Raw genomic sequence first — 22,329 nt, 5'->3', positions numbered from 1 at the left:
AAAAGAAAACCCATGTGTGTTCACTTCAGGAATATTTATCCCTAACATCTACTTGTGACGCCTCTTACAGCTAGCCCTGGGGACGCCCCTTTGTCTGTCTCTGCCTCTCTCTGTTCTTGTTCATGGGCAATGAAAACAGTGACAAGCTCGTTAAAATGCAGCAATTGCAGGAAGTGTGGGAGAAAGTTCAAGTGACACCACGGTTAGGTAATCCAAACCTACATTTGGAACCATATTTGGGCACCATTTTTAGGATACAAAGCATCAAGTGTTAGCTGCTTGTTCTTTCATATTATGTGATGTCTAACGTCCTCCCATTTGAGGGGAGCTCCCCATTGCATGTAAATGTGGTAGGTAGGACATAATGTCTTTCTTGTTAGGAGAGAAGCAAGCCAAGAGATGGTCTCCTTGCCTATTCTTTGGCAGTTAGGACACAAGCACTGTGATCTTGGTTTCAAAATACTTGATGTGACGTGACAGAGACTGAGGACCAGTGAAGTTTCATTCATACAGCACTACTGCTCATTACTGATGGCACAGTGGAGGCCTTGTGTGGGGGCATGAGGCCAGAGCTGCCCAGGTTATGGGGTAGTGGTTTCACTTCCTGCTCTTAAAATGGATTTCCTTTGTTCCTCTACAATTTCATAAGTGGGTTCACTGCTATTCCATCCATACAATGAGAACTTGAGACACTGTGAATAAACTTTTTTAAGAGAATCCGCATCATTTATTCTACTTGTTACCAAGATCTTGACTGATTGTTAAATAACTAGATATTCACATTTCCAAGCCCAGTTAGTTTTCACTAATATTCCTCAACATGGATTCGCTGATGTCGATTAAGCTGAGATCTGCATCTAAAGGACTTCCCACATTCAGGGCAATCAGAGGGCTTCTCGCCAGTATGAATCCTCTTATGCTGACAAAGTGATGAGGAAGTAGTAAAGGCCTTCCCACAAGCATGGCACCCAAAGGGCTTCACTCCACTATGCGTCCTATCATGTGTGACAAGTCAAGAGTGGTTACTAAAAGTTTTCCCACACACATGACATTCGTAACGTCTTTCTCCTGTGTGACTCCTCCTATGAATGACGTAATGGGACCTACAGGTAAAGGCTTTTCCACATTCCTTACATTCATAGGGTTTCTCGCCAGTGTGAATTCTCCTGTGTAGGGTAAGTTGCATGATACGGCAAAAGGTCTTTTTGCAGTCCTTGCACTGATACGGTTTTTCTCCAGTGTGAACTCTCCGATGCTCAATCAGGGAAGAGAGACGTACGCAGGACTTCTTACACTTACTACATTCATAGGGTTTGTCTCCGGAATGAATTTTCTGATGTCTGATGAGCTGTGCACTTTGAGTGAAGGCCCTGCCACGGTCCTTACATTTGTAGGGTTTTTCCCCACTATGAATTCTCCGGTGATCAATCAGAGCTGAGGAACGGCTGAAGGCCTTTCCACCTGCACAGCACTCGTGGGACTTTTCTCTAGTATGTGTACTCTGGTGCTGAGTGAGATGAGTCATCTGGCTGAAGGTCTTCCTACATTCCTGACATTCACACGGTCTCTCACCTGTGTGAATCCTCTCATGTTGCTTAAGGTGTGCCCTCTGATTGAAAGTTTTACCACACTTACTACATATATAGGGTCTCTCTCCTGTGTGGATTCTCTGATGTTGAACGAGAGTCAATCGACGGCTAAAGGATCTCCCACACTCGTGGCACTGGCAGCACTCCTCCTCAAGAATCTTCTGATGGATGAAAAGGCGCGTACTGGCGCAGGAAGGTTTGGCATATTCTTTACATGTGTTGCTTGTTCTTTTCATCACTATTTCATGTTGGAATGTTTCCTCTTTTATACCCTTCCTTAGAGATAATTCCCTGCTCTCCCATATTGATTCACTCTCTGAAAATAAACATACAAATATATTAATGTGACTAAACATACATACTCCCACTGTTGACAATCTTGGCTTAAAGACTCTAGTACTTAAAAATACACATGTACAAGGACATTGACTGTCAAACTATTTGGCTGGAAGCAACCGATAAAAGTGTCTGTTTGAGTTGATGACATTATGTCCAACAGTCCGGCTCATTTACGAAGCTATTAAAAATAATGAGTTTCCGTTATATTGACTGAAAGAGATAAAGCTGACTGACAAGACCAAGCTGCAGAGTAACAACTGTAGAAACCTATCTATTCTGTAAGAGCAAGAAATAAAAAGATGCTCCCTGGGTGTGTGTGTGTGTGTGTTGTGTATTAGCATGGATAAAAATGTGAATGTATGCCTACTATATTATTACCACTGGTCCTCTAGGATAGTGAGAATAAAAACACAAGGAGATAATTTTTTTCTTTTTACAGCATGTCACTGAATACGATAATTTTTTTCTTTTTACAGCATGTCACTGAAAGAAAGAAAGAAAGAAACCTAGAATCAAAGCACCCAAGATTCATCATCTTGTTACTCCATGTGTCCTGCAAAACAAATGCTGGTGTGTTGCTCTGAAGAAACAGCATACTAAGAAAAAAGGAAGAGGCTGCAGAATGTGCTAAACTTTTGGCCAAGAGAATGAAAGAAGCCAAACAAAAACACCAGGAACAGATTGCCAAGAGACAGAGGCTATCTCTAAGTCCCGTCCATAATGAGATTTTCTAAGAGTAACAGATAAATAAGATCAGACATCAAATCTCAAAAAAAAAAAAAAAAGTTGTGCCTATGAATGTATACATTAGGATATTCCTTAGGATAGGATATCTCATCTGTCCCCTAATAGGGCCTAGAAACAATAACATCCAAGCAGTAATAAGCACACTCAGCCCCACCCTTTGGTTTCTAAGCACCAGTCTCAAGGAATGAAGGAACAAAGGAACAAGGGAAGGGAAGGAAGGGAAAAAAAGGGAAGGGAAAGANGAAGGAAGGAAGGAAGGAAGGAAGGAAGGAAGGAAGGAAGGAAGGAAGGAAAATAAAACACACCCTAGGATGCCATGAGAAATAGAGACTCCAGGGCTAGGTCAGTACAAAATGTGCCTGTATCATCTCACAGTGCCAGAAAGTAAGAAAGTACTCATAAGTAACAGGGCATGTCTAAAACACACAGGAACCAAAGAGAGGGTGCTCCTAGCAGCAAAACCAGGGACAGCTTGAGCAAAACAAGTAATTATGAGTACTTCCTCTCAAGATACTTGTTAATTACAAGGACTAAAATAATGACTTCACAATGGAGAAACCTGTCAGACATCCCCTCAACCCTGGTATCAAAGTAATCACTCCCAGTTGACATCATGTACTGCCTGACAGATATGCTCTCAGGAGGGCACGTGACTTCTGTGGTATTCATTTCCAAAATGAACCACCTCAATCTAATCATGAGAAAACATCAGACATACCAAAGTTGAAAGTCTTCTTATTAAATAACTAGCCTAGACTCCCAAAAGTGTCAAGGTCATGAAAGACAAAGAAGATCTAAGGCACTGTCATCAGTTGGAGGAGACTTGGGAGACATGCCAACTAAATGCAATGTGGATTGGATCCTGGAACAACAACAATAACAAAATACAGGAGCAGGGAAAGCTGGCCAAATGAGAATAAGGTCAAGAGATGAAGTAGTAGGGGCGCCTGGGTGGCACAGTCGTTAAGCGTCTGCCTTCGGCTCAGGGCATGATCCCAGCGTTATGGGATCGAGCCCCACATCAGGCTCCTCCCCTATGAGCCTGCTTCTTCCTCTCCCACTCCCCCTGCTTGTGTTCCCTCTCTCGCTGGCTGTCTCTGTCAAATTAATAAATAAAATCTTTAAAAAAAAAAAGAGGGTGGCACAGCGGTTAGCGTCTGCCTTCGGCTCAGGGCGTGATCCCAGTGTTATGGATCAAGCCCACATCACCTATGAGCCTGCTTCTTCCTCTCCCACTCCCCCTGCTTGTGTTCCCTCTCTCGCTGGCTGTCTCTATCTCTGTCAAATAAATAAATAAAATCTTAAAAAAAAAAAGTTAAAAAAAATACAAATAAAAAATAAAAAAAAGAGACAGAGATGAAGTAATAGTATTTTATCAATGTTAACTTCATGGTTTTGTGATGGTTATGCAAGATGTTAACTTCAGGTGCAGCGGGATGAAGGGAATGTGGGAGCTTTGTACCATTTTTGCAACTTTTCTCCAAGTTCAAAATTATTTCATAATAACATTTTATTTATTTCTTTATTTGAGAGAGAATATGAGGAAGCAGGAGGAGGAGCAGAGGGAGAGGAAGAAGCAGACTCTGCGCTGAGCACAGAGCCCTAGGCGGGGCTTGATTCCACAACCCCAAGATCATGACATGAGCAAAAATTAAGAGTTGGATGCCCAACTGACAGAGCCACCCAGGCGCCCCATCATAACATTTTTAAAAGAGGGATGTCATGAAATACAAAGGCTGAGGAAATGTCAGTTTCAGATTAAAGAAGACTAAAGAGACATGACACTTCAATGCAATGTATGACACTCAATTTTCTTTTGTTATAAAAGACATCACGAGGATAACCAACCTAGGATTAGAGGACAGAATTATATCAGTGTGAATGCTTTTTCAAAGATTTATTTATTTGAGAGAGAGAGACAGCGAGAGAGAGAGAGCATGAGCAGGGGTGGAGGGCCGGGAGAGGGAGAAGCAGGCTCCCCAATGAGCAGGGAGTCTGATGTGGGGCTCAATCACAGGACCCTGAGATCATGACATGAGCCAAAGGCAGATGCTTAACTGACTGAGCCACCCAGGTGACCCTACATCAGTGGGAATTAACTGATCCTGATAACTTCACTGTAGTTATGTAAGAAATTCACACTGAAATACTTAGGTTAGGTAAAGGAGCATCATGTCAGCAACTTTCAAATGGTTAAAAAAAATAACTAAAGTACTTTTAACAAATGGCAATCACAAAACTGAATAAGCCTCCCAATGAGGTTATTACATGGCTATAATGATGATGATTACTTTGCTCTCAGAGAGAGAGGGAGAAGCAGGCTCTCCATTGAGCAGGGAGCCTGATGCGGGGCTTGATGCCAGGACCCTGGGATCATGACCTGAGCCAAAGGCCAGACACTTAACCGACTGAGCCACCCAGGTGCCCCAAAGTTGTGTTTTATTTTCATTTAGTTCAAAATATTTAAAATTTTTGTGATTGCCATTTGTTAAAAGTACTTTAGTCAGCTATGAAAAGTACAGCAGAGGGAATATAGTTAATAATATTCTAATAACTTTGCATGATGAACAGATGGTAACTATACGTATTGTAGTGAACATTACAGACATACTGAATTGTTTAATTACCATGTTGTACACCTAAAACTAATATAACATTGTTTGTCAACTATACCTTGATTTTAAAATTTTAACTAATTTTAAAAAGCATTTTTTAAAAGATTTTATTTATTTGTTTGAGAGCGAGCATGCAAGCATGAGCAGGGGGAGGGGCAGAAGGAGAGGCTGAATCCCCGCTGAGCAGGGAGCCTGACTCGGGGCTCAATCCCAGGACCCTGAGATCATAACCTAAGCTGAAGGCAGATGATTGACTGAGCCACCCAGGTGCCCCTAAAAAAAAAAGTGTTTTAGTTAGAATTTGCTACCCTATTATTTCTTTTCTTTTTAAAGATTTTATTTATTTATTTGAGAGACAGAGACAGAGACAGCCAGCGAGAGAGGGAACACAAGCAGGGAGAGCGGGAGAGGAAGAAGCAGGCTCCTAGCGGAGAAGCCTTATGTGGGGCTCAATCCCAGAACGCTGGGATCACGCCCTGAGCCGAAGGCAGACGCTTAACAACTGTGCCACCCAGGCGCCCCCTACTCTATTATTTCTACCTGGTTCTATTTCTAGAGTTCATAGAAGAATACAGCAATTTAAATTCCTTTTTACCAGAGACATACTTCCACATAGCTCTGCAACTCTCTCCTCTCCAGGCAAACATACACAGGTTTTTCTACCCCTTCTCATGAGACATAATTTCTAGACTCTCCATCATCCTGGCCTCCCACCTTAGTATAGGCTTAGTTTGTATCAAAGTCCTTCATAAAATGCTGCTTCCAGTATCAAATTCAATCCTGTGGTAGTCTAGTCATTACAGGACACAGGAGCACTATGTACTTTCAACTAAATACCATGAGGTAATGGAAAAGGTAGAATCCTTAGAGTCTGCCAGATGTGTCTCCCAGCCGTGGTACCACTCCCACCTGGCATCACTGAGCCTACATTATTGCAAGGAAATGACTCCAGGTTCACTGGGATAGTCATTTTCATCTTGTCTTTTAACCATTTCAATTCTTTAGTACTTCTTGTCTTCACATTTTTTATCCTTTGCTTCTATCCTCTATTCTAGAGAAGTGGAACGATCAAAGTAAAAAAAGATATGGATGAAAGAGTGATTGAGCCAGGTATAAAAAAGTTTCTCACAGCAATTTTCCTTACAGAAATTAGGTACACAAATTATTTTCAATTAATAAGTAATGTATCCACTTGATTTGCTGAAGAAACTTTTCTGAAGGTATAATGAATGCTCAAGAAGGGCACGGGACACTTTAGGCAACAATGCAAACTGGCCTGCCTACCCAGAGTCCACCAGTAAAGCTAGACATGGCATAAGAGTATGAACTGCTGAAGAGTTTCTGGGCTGGAGAAAAAAAAATCTCCAGGGAGGGCAAGTAATATATTGAGGAGAGACAGGACCTGCAGGGTAATGGCACTTTTCCCAAGGTCATTATTCTGCTGCAGGATTTTTTGAACCAAGTGTAAGGAACAGGCATCTTACCACATGAACTTGTGATATTGCTAATGAAAGAATTTGAGAAAATCACTTGCCTGTGATTTTGCCCTAGCTTGCACATCCCTAATTGCGAGTATTTGCTATTTCTGGAACATACAAAAAAAATTTTTTTAATGCCCGTAAAATAACTGATTTTTGTTTTTAAGGTTAACATTAGGCAAGTAATATATCAGAATATTAAAATTAAATTTGCTTCTTTAAAAAATGACGTATTACGATATACACTTAGTTTGCACATATTTTAATAAAGCATTTAAAAAAATAAAACCGTCTATCCTTGGGGACAGAACAGACAGGCACGGCCACACATGATTACCCACACACTAATGACTGAGGGACTTTGGTATAACCGGCCCATGAAAGTCAGAAAAAGAAACAGGATCAACGTAATCTGGGTCTAGGCCTGATACCAAATTCGGAAGGGAGCTCTGGGGCAGAATCTGACGGAGCGGCGAGCTCCAGTGGCTGCAAGGACAACAACTCGCACGTTCCACAGGTGTTCAGGCGCGTGCTTCACCCGCCCATGGCTCTGTCTATCCCACCTTTAGTAACAGTAACAGCCGTACTATCATAACCGAAGTGCGCCCTCCGCATGCCATCTCTTTAACCAGCACAACTGCTATAAAACAGAGATTTAGTTTTCCTCATCCGACAGATTGAAGCGCCAGGGTTGATTCCGAAAACCCAGCTCTGGCTGGGAAAAAAAAAAAAAGAAAAGAAAAGAAAAGAAACCATTCCACTCCAACCAGGCCCCTGCTTATTTGGGGCTAGGTTCCGTTTCAGGCACTCAATCCTCACGACACTATTTAGTGTCCCGTCTTACGCTGGAGCAAGCCGGAGCTCCGAAAGATGAACGGTGAGCGACACAGCGTCTCTGGAGCTCCAAAAGTGGTCCCCGCAACACCCACACTGGCGCCTCCGCGGCCACACGGAGAGCCACCCAGCGCGTGGACCCCCGGTCCCACACCCCTCAGCAACCACCCGTACCCGTCACTCCGACGGTCCCCCAGAGTGCCTGCCCCACAGCCGCCGAAGGCCCTACCTGCGACTCCAGAACTCCTTTACCACTCCTGCGAGCAACTGCGTGGTACTCCGACCGCCTGCGCAGCAACACCCCCCGCACCACCCCACTACCGCACGCATGCGTGTTCCCTCCCAGCGCACACCCCGGAGACGCAGTGACCCGAGGCCCCGCCTCTGCTGTCGCCAGTACGCACGCGCGTTCTCCTCCGCGAAAACTTTTCTTTCCACCCATGCCAGCCCCGAGACACGGGGAGAGGAGACCACGCTTTTTTTGGATAAGGACTTCTGGCTCGTTTACCAGCCCAGGCATTCCCGGCTCTACATCAGCCCCTCACTACTGAAGGTCAGCCTCTGGCTGGCCAGAACCGCGGCGCGTTCCTGAGTCAGGGACCACGGCCGTGGAAACACGCATGCGCACACCGCGGCTTAGAGGACACCCAGAAGCCACCGCGGCACGAGGGCGTTGCCAGGTTGTGAAGGGATACTTCCGGTCGGCCCGGAACCTGGGAGACCTTGGTGGGGTGCATGACTTCTCCTCGCTTGGTGGTGGTTTCACCACCCCCGCGTGTTGCCAGGACCGGTATGAAGCTTGGGCGGGGCGGCCGGGGCTCAGATCCTTTCATTCCATGTTCAGTACCGTAAAATGTCCTAAGTGTTGACTTTCTGTGATACTGGTCCAAGCAGACGGTGCGGTGGACGTGTACGTGGAGAGGACCGTGCGGGGCAGTTACAGCTGATTGAAACCACGGTGAACCATCGTTGTGAGGATTTAACGAAGCCTCGGACTGTTGGAAAGGAAGACTAAGCTATAAGCTCGGCATCCTCTGCCCTTCCCTGACTCGTTCTCCGTAAGCAGCGGAAGGTGGAACGGAACTCCTTGCTCCTGTGGCAGGCTCGGATGGAGGCGGATGAGGGGACACGTCCGCTCCAGTTTCGGAGGCACTGTTGAAAAACAAAATTCGACCGAGGAGATTGAAGATCTAATTGACCTTGTTAAACGATTCATGAATCTGGCAGCAAACTAGCGAGTACAGGGAGCACTGAGGAGCGCTACAATATGGAAGGTTTTTATTGGAAGGGGGGGTGGGTTGAGAAAGTTATTAGCAAAGGAAAAGAAAGGGTTGTTCCAGGCAGGGTCATCCTCCTTTGGGGGAAGGGCAGGAGGTCTTATTAGGTGGATTATCTCTTCTTCCTTTGGGGGATAGAGGGCCCATGTGACAGATTACTGGTGGTGACCAGAAAGTTCCTGCCTGACAGGTCAAGACTACATTTCTGGGAGAGGAGGAAAGTGCATTTAAGTTAGTTATTAAGCCCCGATTTGGTGACTTAGCCTAAGTGACACCATTTGGGGCCAGAGGTTTTCTTTTTAAATGTCTTCAACGTTTGTTGCTACATAACAAACTCTACCTAAAATGTAGTAGTTGCTAGAGCAAGGACCGTTTTATTATTTCATATGTTTCTGGGGCTGAGGAGTTCAAACTGGGCAGGATAGGAATGATTTACCTGTTATTTGATACCTGCTGGCTTGGAATACTCTAGATGGCCTCTTCATTCAAAGTGTGGTACCTAACGGGAAGTCCTATATGTCCGTCGGTATCTACGGACTGTTGGAAAGGAAGACTTTCAGGCCATCTCTTTATTTTGTGTAGTCTCAGAACCTGTCCCTCTTAATTTGGCCTCTTACTGGCCTTTCCAGTGGGATGGCTGGACTCCTTCCCTGAGCTTCCATGAGGGTAAAACAGCCTTCTTAGTTTCTGACCTGGAGCTGGCACGGTGTCGCTTCTGTCACATTCTGTTGATTAAAGCAAGTTGGAAGCCCAACCCAGATTCAAGGAAAGGGAGACTGCATTTCATTTTGGCAAAAAGAGTAAATTAACCTGATAGTCTTCCTGGGGATCCACTAAACATAATCCGCTTTAGATTGCCTAAAGTAGAATTGATCACAAGTGGCTTTCAGCAGAGTCTGGGTGTGTTCATATTATGCATATGTAGGATTCTAGAAACAACTGTGGTAGGTATTCAGTTCTTTTTAATCACCCTGTTTATCTTGAACTTTTCCCTTATCATTAAATATTTTTCTGCACCCGAATTTTAATGAACAGATAGTATGTCACAGTATTGCCCTTTAGTGATTTAGCTAAGCTGCTCTTAAGAGACACAGATTTCTGATCACCTTTCCATGCCTCCCAATTTCCTGTTATTTAATTAGGCTCTTTTAAGAAAGTGTGTGTCATTTCAGGGATCAGTGAAGTTCAAAGATGTGGTCATTGGCTTCTCCAAGGAAGAATGGGCATTACTGAACCCTGCTCAAAGAGACTTGTACGTTACTGTGATGTTGGAGAATTATCAGTATTTGATTTGGGTGGGTAAGTGCATCCAATCCTTAATTCAGCATCTGATCTTGGATGTGTCTTCCTGTTCTACTGGGAATCTTTGGTGAGGCTCTGGTGAGCAGCTTTCTTTATCCCATCTGCCAGATATTTACCAAGACTTTTCTTGTTTTATAATGGCCTCTGTCCTTATTACAATGTGGCTGTGTCAAAACACTTAAGTAACAACAGCATGGCCAATTCTTTCTCACTATTTTCATAGGTCTTTCATTTATCAGTCTGATGTAGTTTCACTATTAGATGGGAAACTGCCCTGCATGATAGGGAAANNNGAGATGAGAGGCCCAATGCCAGAAGCATAAGAGGAACCAGGTAGGGGTAAGCCATGAATACCACAGGCCAGCTGATTGTAGAGGGCAGCCCCTTTAGGATATGAAAGATGCTCTTTTCAGATGTTTGAAGCATATGCAGAAATTGAGGCTTCTTGAATTTGAGTTCTTACAGGAATACTAGCCATCTTCTGCGATTACCCAACGTTCATATCGACCTTTATAAATGCCTACAGCCTCAGAAACTATAGGTGTGTCTTTCTTCATTAATCTTTGGTAAGGTTCTTTTTAACTCCTGATCCTGTTCCTGACCAGCTCATCCTTATTTCTTTGGTCTTGTATAAGGCTCTATATTTTTATGAAACATACTCTTTGCTACTACTTTTTCTTTATTGTAAAATGACCTGTATAGTTGTCTGATTGTCCAAATGGATGTATTAATTGATCAGTTATTCACTAACAAACATTTATTCTTCTTTAAAAACTGGCCAAGTGTTACAGGTCCCCAAGATGACCTCCAGGTTTGATGACTCACTAGTAGTCGTCACAGGACTCAGCATAAAGTTACACTCACATCTGCAAAGTTAGGGAGTAGTCCCGAAGAGCACCCTCATTTCTGGTACAAATTGTACATTCAGGGATCCCCAAGATCACCCTCAGGTTTGATAATTCACTAGAAGGACTCAGAACTTAATTTAAAAAACCTTCTACTCATGGTTATCGTTTATGAAAGGATACATATTAAAATCAGCCAAGTGAAGAGACTGATGGGGCAGAGTTCAGGAGAATTGTAGATGCAAGGCTTCCACTTGTCCTACAACAGTGGAGTCATGGAAAGTATAAATTCCTCCCAGTAACAGCATGTGATGATATGCAGAATATGGCCATCCAGAGAAGGTTACCTGACCTCAGGCATCCACTCTTTATTGGGGCACTGTCAAAGATATGGTGGGTTGCTTATGTGGCTCACCTCAGTCTCTAGGCCCTATGGAGGTCACACTGATGTGATGATACAAAGCCCCAATCAATCACATTGTTTGACTATCTCTGTGGATCAAGTTTCCTACACAAACAGAGATACTTTTATCAGGCATGACATTTCAAGGAGTCAGATTACCTCCCAGGAGCCGAGGGCTAGGGCTAGATCTCTTTGGGAAAGATTAAACTCTTTACTGCACAACAGCTAAGATTTATTTTAGCAAAGGATAAAAAGCAAAATCGGCAAAGAGAAAAGGCTCATGGGGCAAAGTCTGGAGGAAACTAGGTACAAGCGTCACACAGGATGTGCTGAATTCTAATAGGCAAAAGTTGTAACATATGTATGAGATGTTGGCTGGACAGCAATAGAGATTCACTGCCCAAGGGTTTTATTGGAAGCTGGTCACAAAGGTTCTCTCTGCCTATTTTAGCACATGCTAAAATTCCAGAGTCTTATATGATAGGTATTTTGCATAAGCTACATTCACACAAATAATGTAGGTGCAGGGAGACACTTTTAGGCTAGGAATGGCAGGAATTCTCCCCAAAACCAAGTTGCTAGAGAACATCGAGGGCCAACTTTGTAAGCAGGACTTTCTAAGGAGAGCATTCCCAGGCTTGCTATGTTAATTCTTTCCTGAGTTTGTTTAAAAGTATAGAAACTTTTGGGGCACCTGGGTGGCTCAGTCATTAAGCACCTGCCCTTGGCTCAGGGGACCGAGCCCCACGTCGGGCTCCCTGCTCATCAGGTAACCTGCTTCTCCCTCTCCCTCTGCTGCTCCCCCGATTGTGCTCTCTCGCATGCTCGCTCTCTCAAATAAAATCTTTTTAAAAAATAAAAGTATAGAAACTTTCAGTTTTACTTTTGAGTGCAGGAACTAAGACTTGCTTCCATTATCTGCGCAAACCAGAAAGTTTCATTAGAAGGACCTAAATTGGTTGTTTTGATGTCTAAGAGTGAATATAGTTTTAGTTTTGAATCTTGGTGATACTTAAGTTGATAGAAAGAGAGGAAATGAAGCACATTTGTGATGCATTTATTAAGGAATCATTTAGAGTTGAGCTGTAGCTTGAACCATAAGCTGGAAATGTGTAACCGGGTTTCAGTAGATGAAACTCAGGACCTGAGATGAATGTGTATTTCATTCCCATATATACATACACACCACATACTCTGGTGATAGAGCCCTAGGAACGGGAGAAATGGATTGCCTATGGATAGCAGAGAATCCAGGATGGATTAGCTGATAGGAGGAGAAACAAGAAAGTCATATGTACAACTCCAAGGCCTACTACAAGAGGAGATGGATTTAGACAGCAAAAGAGCGTAGGACCTGGCTCATCAGACACCACATCTGCTGGCACCTTGATCTTGGACTTACCAACTCCACAACTGTGAGAAACGTTTGTTTTTTAAGCCACTCAGTCAGGCATGTTGTCATAGTCACTCAAGCCGACTAAAACAGTGTATAGCCAACATCATATTTGTGGATGCTTATCTCCTAAGATTAAGAAAAAGACAAGGAAGTCTGCTCTCACTGCTTGTATTAAACATTGTCCTGGAGGTTTTCACCAGTGCAATAAGGTGAGGAAAAAACAGAAGGCAGATTGGAAAGGAAGCAGTAAAACTATTTGTAGATGGCATGATCATGTAGAAAGTCCTATGTATTATACAGAAAGTTACTTTAGAGCTAAGTGAGTTTGGCAAGGTTGAACATTATGAGTATATAAAAACCAATCACATTTCTATATACTAGCACTGAAAAATTCAAAATTGATACTAAAATACCACTAATAGCACCAAAAATATGAAGTACTTAATCTGTACACTAAGAACTACAAAACACAGTTGAGAGAAATATTGAAGAAATAGGTATGTTACGTTCATGCATTGGAAATCTCATTATTAAGACATCACTTCTCACCAAAATTCATTTATATGTTCAGCACCATCTCAATCAAAATCCCTGTAGGCTTTAAAATAGAATTCAACAAGCTGATTCCACAATTCACAGGGAAATGCAAAAGCTACAGTAACCAAGACAATTATTGGCATAGAGACAGAAAAAGAGATTAATGAGACAGAGTCCAGAAATAAATCAGTACATGCATGTCCACTGATTTGGGGGAAAAAAGGAAGGGCAATTCATTAGAGAACGAAAAGTGTTTTTTCAATTAGTGCTGGAACAACAGGATATTTATATGAAAACAACAACTTTGATCTCTCTCTTGCACCATATATAAAAATTAACTCCTAAATAGAGCTAAATGTAAAACCTAAAACTACAAAACTTCCAGGAGAAAGTATTTGTGACCTTCGGTTAGGCAAAGATTTCTTTGATATTTCACCATAAACTGTAAAAATGTAAATATAACCTCATCAAAATTCAGGATTTCTGGGGTGCCTGAGTGGCTCAGTTGGCTGAGTGTCTGACTCTTGATCTCAGTTCAGGTCTTGATCTCAGGGTCACAGGTTCAGGCCCCATGTTAGGCTCTGCACTGGGTGTGGAGCCTATTTAAAAACATTAAGAATTTCTACCCCTCAAAAAACACAACTAAGATAATGAAAAGACAACAGCCTAGAGAAAATTATTTACATATCGCATATGCAAATAGGTACTTGTATTGGAATATATACAGAACACTCAAAACTAAAAAGAAGGCAGACAAACCAATTTATAAATGGGTAACAGATTTGAGCAGATACTTCACTAAAGATTAAGTAATGGCAAATAGGCCCATGAAAACACGCTCAGTATCATTAGTCATTAAGGAAATGCAGATTAAAACCACAATGAGATACCATGATACCCATTAGCATCCATAAAATTGTAAGGAAGGACTATATTACAATATTGAATAAATACTGAAAAACACTAAATTAGTATACCATTTGTAAGCATGTCAAAGTGTATATTAATATAAAAATATGACACTGGGAAGGAATAATGTTCATGTATTAGAAATCTCTTTCACACATAATTATTCACAATTAGGGGTACCTGGGTGGCTCAGTCGGTTAAGCTGCCTTTGTCTCGGGTCATGGTCCTGGGGTCCTGGGATCGAGCCCCCCATTGGGCTCCCTGCTCAGCAGTGGGGGTCTGCTTCCTGCTCTCCCCCTGGCACTTTCCCTGCTTGTGCTGTCAAATAAATAAAATCTTTAAAAATAATAAAGGATCCTCACGCCTAAAGAAATTCCCACATATATGGCATTTAAAGGGTTACTTTCCCATGTGCATCCTTTTATGTAAATTAGAGTTAGCTTAAGGTAATGGGTTTCCAAAATTTCTCCACTTACATGGTTGCTTTCCAGTGTGAATTTTCCAATAAATAATAATTGATAGGTGGTATCGGGGAACTTCTCTACATTACCATTTTAATGTGGCCTTTAGTGATGAATGTGATGGTCTGAATCCACTGTTAAATGTAACATGAGTTGAACCAAAAAGCATTTCCACATTGTACAAGGTTATACATAATTATAAATTATTTAACATTCCTTGAGAGACAAAACTAGTGAAGTCTTTCCTTCACTTATTTATAGGAATTTTCTGTAGCATGAATTCCGTAAGGTTGAGGAAGATGACAGTATCTGAAGGCCTTCCATACCTAAAGAATGATGCTGACTAAGTTGTGAACACTGACCAAAGGCTTTCTCACGTTCCTTACATACATAGGGCTTTTCACCAGTATGAACTTTCTGACATTGAATAACTAGTGTTAAGCGACTAAAAGCTCTTCCACATTCAGTACATTGATATGGGTTCTCACCAGTATAGTTGGTAATATATTCATTAAATTGTGAAATACAACTAAAAGTTTTCATTACTTTCATTACATTTATATGGTTTCTCACTAGTCTGAATTCTCTGGTGATGATGAAGTTGTGAGCCCTGCTTATAAAGGCCTTCCTACAAACCTTATATTTATAAGGTGTCTCACCAGTATGGATCCTCTGATTTGAGGGAGATATGAATGATGACTGAAGGCCTTTCCATGTTCATTACATTTATATGACTTCTCACTGGTATGGATAATTTGATGTTCATTAAGTTGTGGGATACCTGTAAAGGCCTTTCTGTATTCCTTACAGTCAGGGTTTTTCTCCAGTATGAATTCTCTCATGTTGAATAATTAATGAGAAGTGACTAAAAGCTTTTGCACATTCAGTATATTGATAGAATTCCCCCCCCCCACTATGAGCTCTATGATGTACATTAAGTTTTGAGAGCCAATTACAGCTTTTTTTTTTTTTTAACAATCCTTATATTCGCAAGTTTTCTCACCAGTATGAATTCTCTGATGTTGGGTAAAGAGTGAAACAGGACTAAAGGCCTTTCCACATTCTTCACATGCATAGGGTCTTTCCCCGTGTGAATTCTATGATGTTGAGGAAGATCAGGACAGTGATGGAAGGCCTTCCCATATTGCTTGCATTCATAGGGTTGGTCAGAATTATTTAACTCCTTAATAAAGAACCGGCATGACAGCAAAGCTGCTTCAAAGGAGAAGTCGATAAATGAACGCACAAGCACAAAGAGATGCTGAAATACATCAAAAGCTGGTTAATGTCATACTGAGTCTGAAAATCAGCATTTTCTGCTATTTTTTCTGCTGGCCAGCAATGTCCAAGTTAACAAGCTAACTGCATGAGTCTAAGTCCGAATTAATAGTGTACAGTAAGTCAAACAAGGGTACAAATCCTCTAGAAAATGAAACAGCCCTTGGGAATACTTGTTAGGCAATTTCCTAGTATGATATTTACAAAGCATGAGTCTTGCCTACCAAAATCCCACATCTAGGAATCTATCCTGATGATATACTTCCAACAACGTGAAAATACATATGCACAAGACTATTCGTTACAGCATGACCATAATTCTAAACTACTGACAACAGTCTAAACACCCACATATAGGAGAGTGGTTCAATAAACTAGGGTACGTCGACACAAAGTGTTATGCAGCTGCATACGAGAATGCAAAGAAAATCTTGAAATTATAAGGAATTTCCAAGATATATTCTTGGGTGAAAAAAGCTAAGTGCAAAAGAATACATAGAATATGTGGCCCTTTTTCTATAAGAAAGGATATATAAGAAAATATACAGGTATCTGCTCATTTGTACACAAGAAATACTGGAAGAAAAAGAATGGAAAATAACGAGATTGGTAAACTACAGAGGCAGTGGGGATGAGGCTGAAAAGAGGAGAGTGGGGGCACTTGGGTGGCTCAGTCAGTTCAACATCCAACTCTTAGTTTCAGCCCAGGTCATGATCTCAGGGTGGTGAGATCGAGCCCTGTGTCAGGCTCTACCCTGGGCATGGAGCCTGCTTAAGATTCTCTCTCTCTCTCTCTCTCTCTGCCCCTTCCCATCCCTCTCTAAAAAAGGAAAGGGCCCCAAAAAGAATGTACAAAAGCTGAATCTGGAAAAACACGTCAAAGGAAAAATGACTGGGCAGTAACCAAAATAAACTATTTTTAGAAACAGTTTTGGATGGAAATAATGATCCTACTATTAAAAAAAGAATGGGGGAGAAACTGGGAAGAAATAATGTTCCCTGGGTAGGTAAAGTTGTCCTTCAAAGAAAGCGCCTTCCTCTTTGAATGGAGACAGGCACAGGGAGTGCTGTGTGTGAGTACGGGAGAGGCCCCTCCAGGAGCTCACGCTGATGGGAGTACTGCCCTGTTGTGACCATTAGGGACTCTGATGGGACCTTCTGGGCCATTACCTACAGCGCCGCTGCCCTTCTTAATCATCCTTCACTCACCTCACACGGGCTTCCTGTCACATCTCTTTCTGCCAACCGGGGTTCCTTCCCTTGTTCCAGTAAGGAGATCACATTTGGTTTGGAAACTGAAAAACCTGTGTACCCAAGAAGAAATGCAGCAGAGTCACAAATTCATGCAGAATTCATATCGGAGACACCCCCTCAAGAGTCTTGAAAGGCGCCTCAGAAATTCACACCGAAGGCAGCAGGTACTCCAGTGGCCACATTTCAGCCTTCCAGGGGCACTAACATCCTACCTAGAGATGAAGCTGCTCAAGTTCTCCAGCATTCCATCTCTGCACAAATCCTAGCAGGGTCCGGCCTGCCCCACTCAACCTGAGAAGACTCGCCACATCCCTAAACATCACTGACCCTTGAAACAACAAACTGAGAGTGTGTGCCATTGAAGTAAGTATTTAGGACTAGAAAAACAGAAGGATGAAAAGGACGTTGCAGAGCTGAAGCCAGCGAGCATGGCAAGGAAATTGTGGCAATTCAAGGGAAGGGCCGGACTTGATATTTCTATTGAGAGCAGCACAACTTCCTTCATAAAGGGAGACATGTCCATCAAAAGATACTTCAAGGAACAAAAAGAACTCAAGTTCAGTGGTTTCCCAATAAATTAAACTGTGGAAGTTCAATGTACAACTTCTTAGTATGTCTGAATTGCCTTTATTCCTTCTGTTCAGAAATTAGGCAGTGACTATGGAAACAGTGATATATTTTTTAAGTGTGTGAATGCTTTCATAATGTTTCAGGAAAATTCAAACGAGAGAAATGGTTCTTAGGGGCAATTCAGCACCCCCGGAAGACAGCTGGCGACACCTGCAGACATTCTGGTTAGCACCCCTGGGAGAGGGGATGCTACTAGCCCCTAGTGGGCAGAGACCAGAGATGCTGCTCACCGTTCACCAACGTATAAGACAGCACAACGAAGAATTCTAAGCCTAAAATACCAGTAGTGAGCTTGAGAAATCCTGAGCTAGAGACTTTTCTTTTTCCTGGAATCATTGCAAAATGGTTAAGAGAGCCTCTGTTAGGAATTCTGAGAGTTGTGTTCATCACTGTCTGAATGTCACCTTTCCTCACTACGTCAACTTCCGTAATACAGATTGACTTTTATTAGCTGCACACTTTCCCGTGACACTGCACTAAGTGACTCTACCTTTCTCTAACTTTGGGTCACTTGAGGTATCTTTAGGGACATTCCTAGCTCTGCTGGTTTATGATTTTCGGCCCCTCATGCACTCTGGCTACTCTCACCCAGCCCATCCCCAGGTGTGATTTTTCCTTGTTCCAGAGCAACAGAATGCTGATGGGGGATAATCCAGGCTCACACAGATGTGGCCCTCTACCCACACATGTGGCTCACCATCAGATATGACCTTGGGTCATCCATCTGGAGGGACTGCTGGGCAATGTCTCAGATTCTATAACCAAATTCCCAACGCCACCCCCAATTCAAAAGGTCTGAAAAAGCACTATCATTACATCCTGAGGCTGAGACCCATCTTCATCTGTTCTGTTTGCTGTAACAAAGTATCCTAGTTTGGGTGGCTTATTTACAACAGAAGTTTGTTTCTTACAGTTTATGGAGGCTGGAAGTCCAAGATCAAGGTGGCAGCGTGACTGGGCTTTGGTGAAGGCCCTCTCACAGGTTGCAGATGGCCAACTTCACATTACATCCTCATGTGGTGGAAGAGGGAAAGGGATGGCTCTGGAGACTCTTATAGGGACACTAATCCCATTCATCCTGACCTAGTCACTTAGGTAAAGGTCCCACCTCCAAATACCATCACATATGAATTGGGGGAACACATTCAGACCAAAGCAGAGACCAACCACCACCACTGCCCATCTTGTCTAGCTGGGAAACCCTGGTCTGTAGATGACCATTAAAGCATTATTATGTGTGGTTCCTTTAAACACTGATTAGTCCATTCAATCATATTTCACATAGGTCTTTCATGTTTCACTGAAGCAACGCATTTCTTGCTCCTGGAAAACTGAGTCCATAGGAGATGTGAACACATGAACCCAGGTCAGAGAGAGAGGGATTCTTAGCAAGAGCTTAGGGCTGTTTGAGCCTTTTGTGCATGGGGGAGACTTGGGCAGGAAATCCCAGGAAATTTTCCTACATTCACATAAAATGAGCACAATTTGAGGAAGGAGAAAGAAAGCATGACTCACCTAGGCCATGGCTTTCAGAATAGCAAGGACCATTGAATCCTCCTCCAGGTTCCTCTCCTGGGGAAGGGTGAGTCCTGAGAAGGCAGAACCAAGGAGGGAAGAAAAAAATATGAAAGGTCAGGCTTGCCTCCTGGAAGGACAGGTCGCAATTCTCTTCTTCCCTCATCTTGTGCCAGCCTTCCAGTGTTCATGAAAATACTGAGCAATATGGACAGACTTCTGAAATGTCCCCCACCCCCAAATTCTGCTCCTCCCATGTTACATGCCCTGCATGATTATAATTTTAATTGAGACACCTGGGTGGCTCAGTCGGTTAAGCATCTTTAGCTCAGGTCATGATCTCAGGGTCATGAGATTGACCCCTGCATCTTTTCCCTCCCCTCCTCCTTCCCCTGCTTGCACTTTGTGTGCAGGCTTGCACTCTTAAATAAATAAATAAATTAATTAATTAATTTTTATGTTTCAAAATAGGAATTAAATAGAAGAATTGAGAAGTCCTAATTAATATTTAGAAGAAAATTTTCTTGAGCTAAAGAAAAAAGACATGGGACTATCTAAGCATATCTACTTAAGTTCCTGAATCCTAAGGCTAGAAACTCTTGCCAAATGCCAGGACAGAAGCAGTTACTATGGTAGGCAGAATGACACCCCCCCAAAGATGTCTCTGTCCTAACCCCAGGAACCTGTTGTTAGTAGCAAAGGGGAATTAGGTTGCAGGTAGATTTAGGATTGTTAATTAGCTGAATTTAAGATTATCCTGGATTGTCCACAGGAGCCCAGTATAATCACAAGGATCCTTAAAGGTGAAAGAGGCCAAAGAATCAGTATCAGAACGATGCAACGTGAGAAAGAGTCAACAAGCTATGGCAGCATTGAGGACGGAAAGGGGCCACACCGAGGAGTGCAGGCAGCCTCTAGAAGCTAAAAAAGTGGTTCCCTCCCAGTCTCCAGAAGAGAACACGTCCCCATCAACACCTTGGTTTTGGCCCAGTGAGACCTATTTCAGACTTCTGACCTCCCAACGATAAATGTGTTGTTTTTATTAACTTGTTACTGCAGCAAAAGGAAACAAATACACCTACATGAGGTAAGAAAAATCAGATTACTGAGACAAAACTGTAATCCAAGAAGGTTCTACCAAACAGAAGTATAATTTGTGAGGGTCTAAGAAATCTTTCTGGACATATAAGGATTCAGAGAATACCATGTATATACCATTTGTTGAGAATTAGAACTACTCAATAAAATAGTCTAACCAAATAGCATTTGAAATAAAACTGTCACCACAAGACAGAGAAAAAAAGACGAAAACAGCGGCCAGCAATGAATGTTACTTTCCCTGAGTATTTTTAAAAAATTTTTTAAAGATTTTATTTGAGAGCTTGCAGAGAGGGAGAAGCAGACTCCCCGCTGAGCAGGGAGCCCGATGCGGGGCTTGGTCCCAGGACCCTGAGATCGTGACCTAAGCTGAAGGCAGATGCTTAACTGACTGAGCCACCCAGGCTCCCCTACATGAGTATATTTAAATTTAAATGGAAATCTTTTTTTTTTAAGATTTTATTTATTTATTCGACAGAGACAGAGACAGCCAGCGAGAGAGGGAACACAAGCAGGGGGAGTGGGAGAGGAAGAAGCAGGCTCATAGCAGAGGAGCCTGATGCGGGGCTTGATCCCATAACGCTGGGATCACGCCCTGAGCCGAAGGCAGACGCTTAACCGCTGTGCCACCCAGGCGCCCCTAAATGGAAATCCTCAGTGGGTCTGGCACTAAGTAATCTAAGCATCAAATAAATGAAGTAAGGGCGAAACTAAAAGCTTTGGATTAAGTTTATATTACGTTAGTGAAATGGAGGAAATGTGAAAGAATAAGCTGTGCAGGAAAGAGAAAGCACGAGTGCTCTCTTCTTGGAGGAGACTGGCAAAGGAAATCAATGGTGGATGAGAAAGTAAAATACTGCTCTCATTCTGCCCAAATAATGATTACGAACGGGGAGATAACCACTACCCTAAGCACAGTCGGAAGTTCCAATTTAGCAAAAGGGGACATGATCAGCCAACATAAGGAAAGGGAAAGACCAAAACACCACAAATAGGACATACAATGTAAAACGAAAGAGATGAAGCTGAATTATGCCAAAATGTGAATTTTATAAAAATTTCGTATTTTGAATCTTTAAAAATCAGCTCTATGTTTTCTTTCAGTTTTAAGAAATAACTGAAATGACGGTGGTTGAGAATAAAGGGATGAACAAAAATATACCAGGTAAACAAAGACAAGTCGTTAGTAGCGTTACCCAGTATGGAAATAAAATGCCAAAAGGATTACACTAGGCCAGGGTTGGCAAACCTTTTATCTAAAGGGCCAGTCAATATAGACTTTATGGATATAGTTTTTGTTGCAAACACTCAGTTCTGCTGTTGTAGTGCAAAAGCAGTAGACGATGTGTAAATAAATGAGCATGGCTGTGTTCCAATAAAGCTTTATTTATAAAACAGGCAGCAGGCCAGATTTAGTTTGTCAACCCCTACACCTGGCACAATAGGATATTATATAACGATAAAAAGTATGATCAACAGGGGTTAAGTTGTAGGTCTTTGAAAATCAAGCAATGTAAATTAAAAAGTAAAAATCTCTGAAAATTCAAGATTTTGGTTTAAAAAATTCGTTTTAGGAAATTCTGATCCAGTGTGCCAAATTATATAAGAACCTGGAGAATTTTATCATTAAAATCCACTGGCTTAAACAGACTCTTGTACCCAAGAAAAGCAGAATATATATTCTTTTTCAACATTACAGAATATATACAAAAATCAATCCTGTATTTAGCCACCAAGAGAAATGTCAAATTCAAAAAAGTTATTTTTCAGGTGACATTTACCAATCATAGTAAAATAAGATTTGAAGTTACATAATTTAGGA

General features: G+C 42.2%; 1 protein-coding gene across 1 annotated transcript in view; it reads right to left on the bottom strand.

The window, feature by feature from the left end:
* Positions 1-699: 699 nt before the first annotated feature.
* Positions 700-22,329, bottom strand: part of ZNF582 (zinc finger protein 582) — a 34,851-nt gene continuing 13,221 nt past the window's right edge. The window contains 3 exon segments of the mRNA XM_040633774.1: positions 700-1,674; positions 15,071-15,212; positions 15,728-15,812. Of these exon segments, the coding sequence (XP_040489708.1) occupies positions 806-1,674; positions 15,071-15,212; positions 15,728-15,812 (1,096 nt within the window). The 3' untranslated portion in view covers positions 700-805.

The sequence above is a fragment of the Ursus maritimus genome, unplaced genomic scaffold (assembly GCF_017311325.1).
Source record: "Ursus maritimus isolate PB19 unplaced genomic scaffold, ASM1731132v1 scaffold_19, whole genome shotgun sequence".
Taxonomy (NCBI): domain Eukaryota; kingdom Metazoa; phylum Chordata; class Mammalia; order Carnivora; family Ursidae; genus Ursus; species Ursus maritimus.
This window is presented reverse-complemented; position numbering and strand designations above follow the sequence as displayed.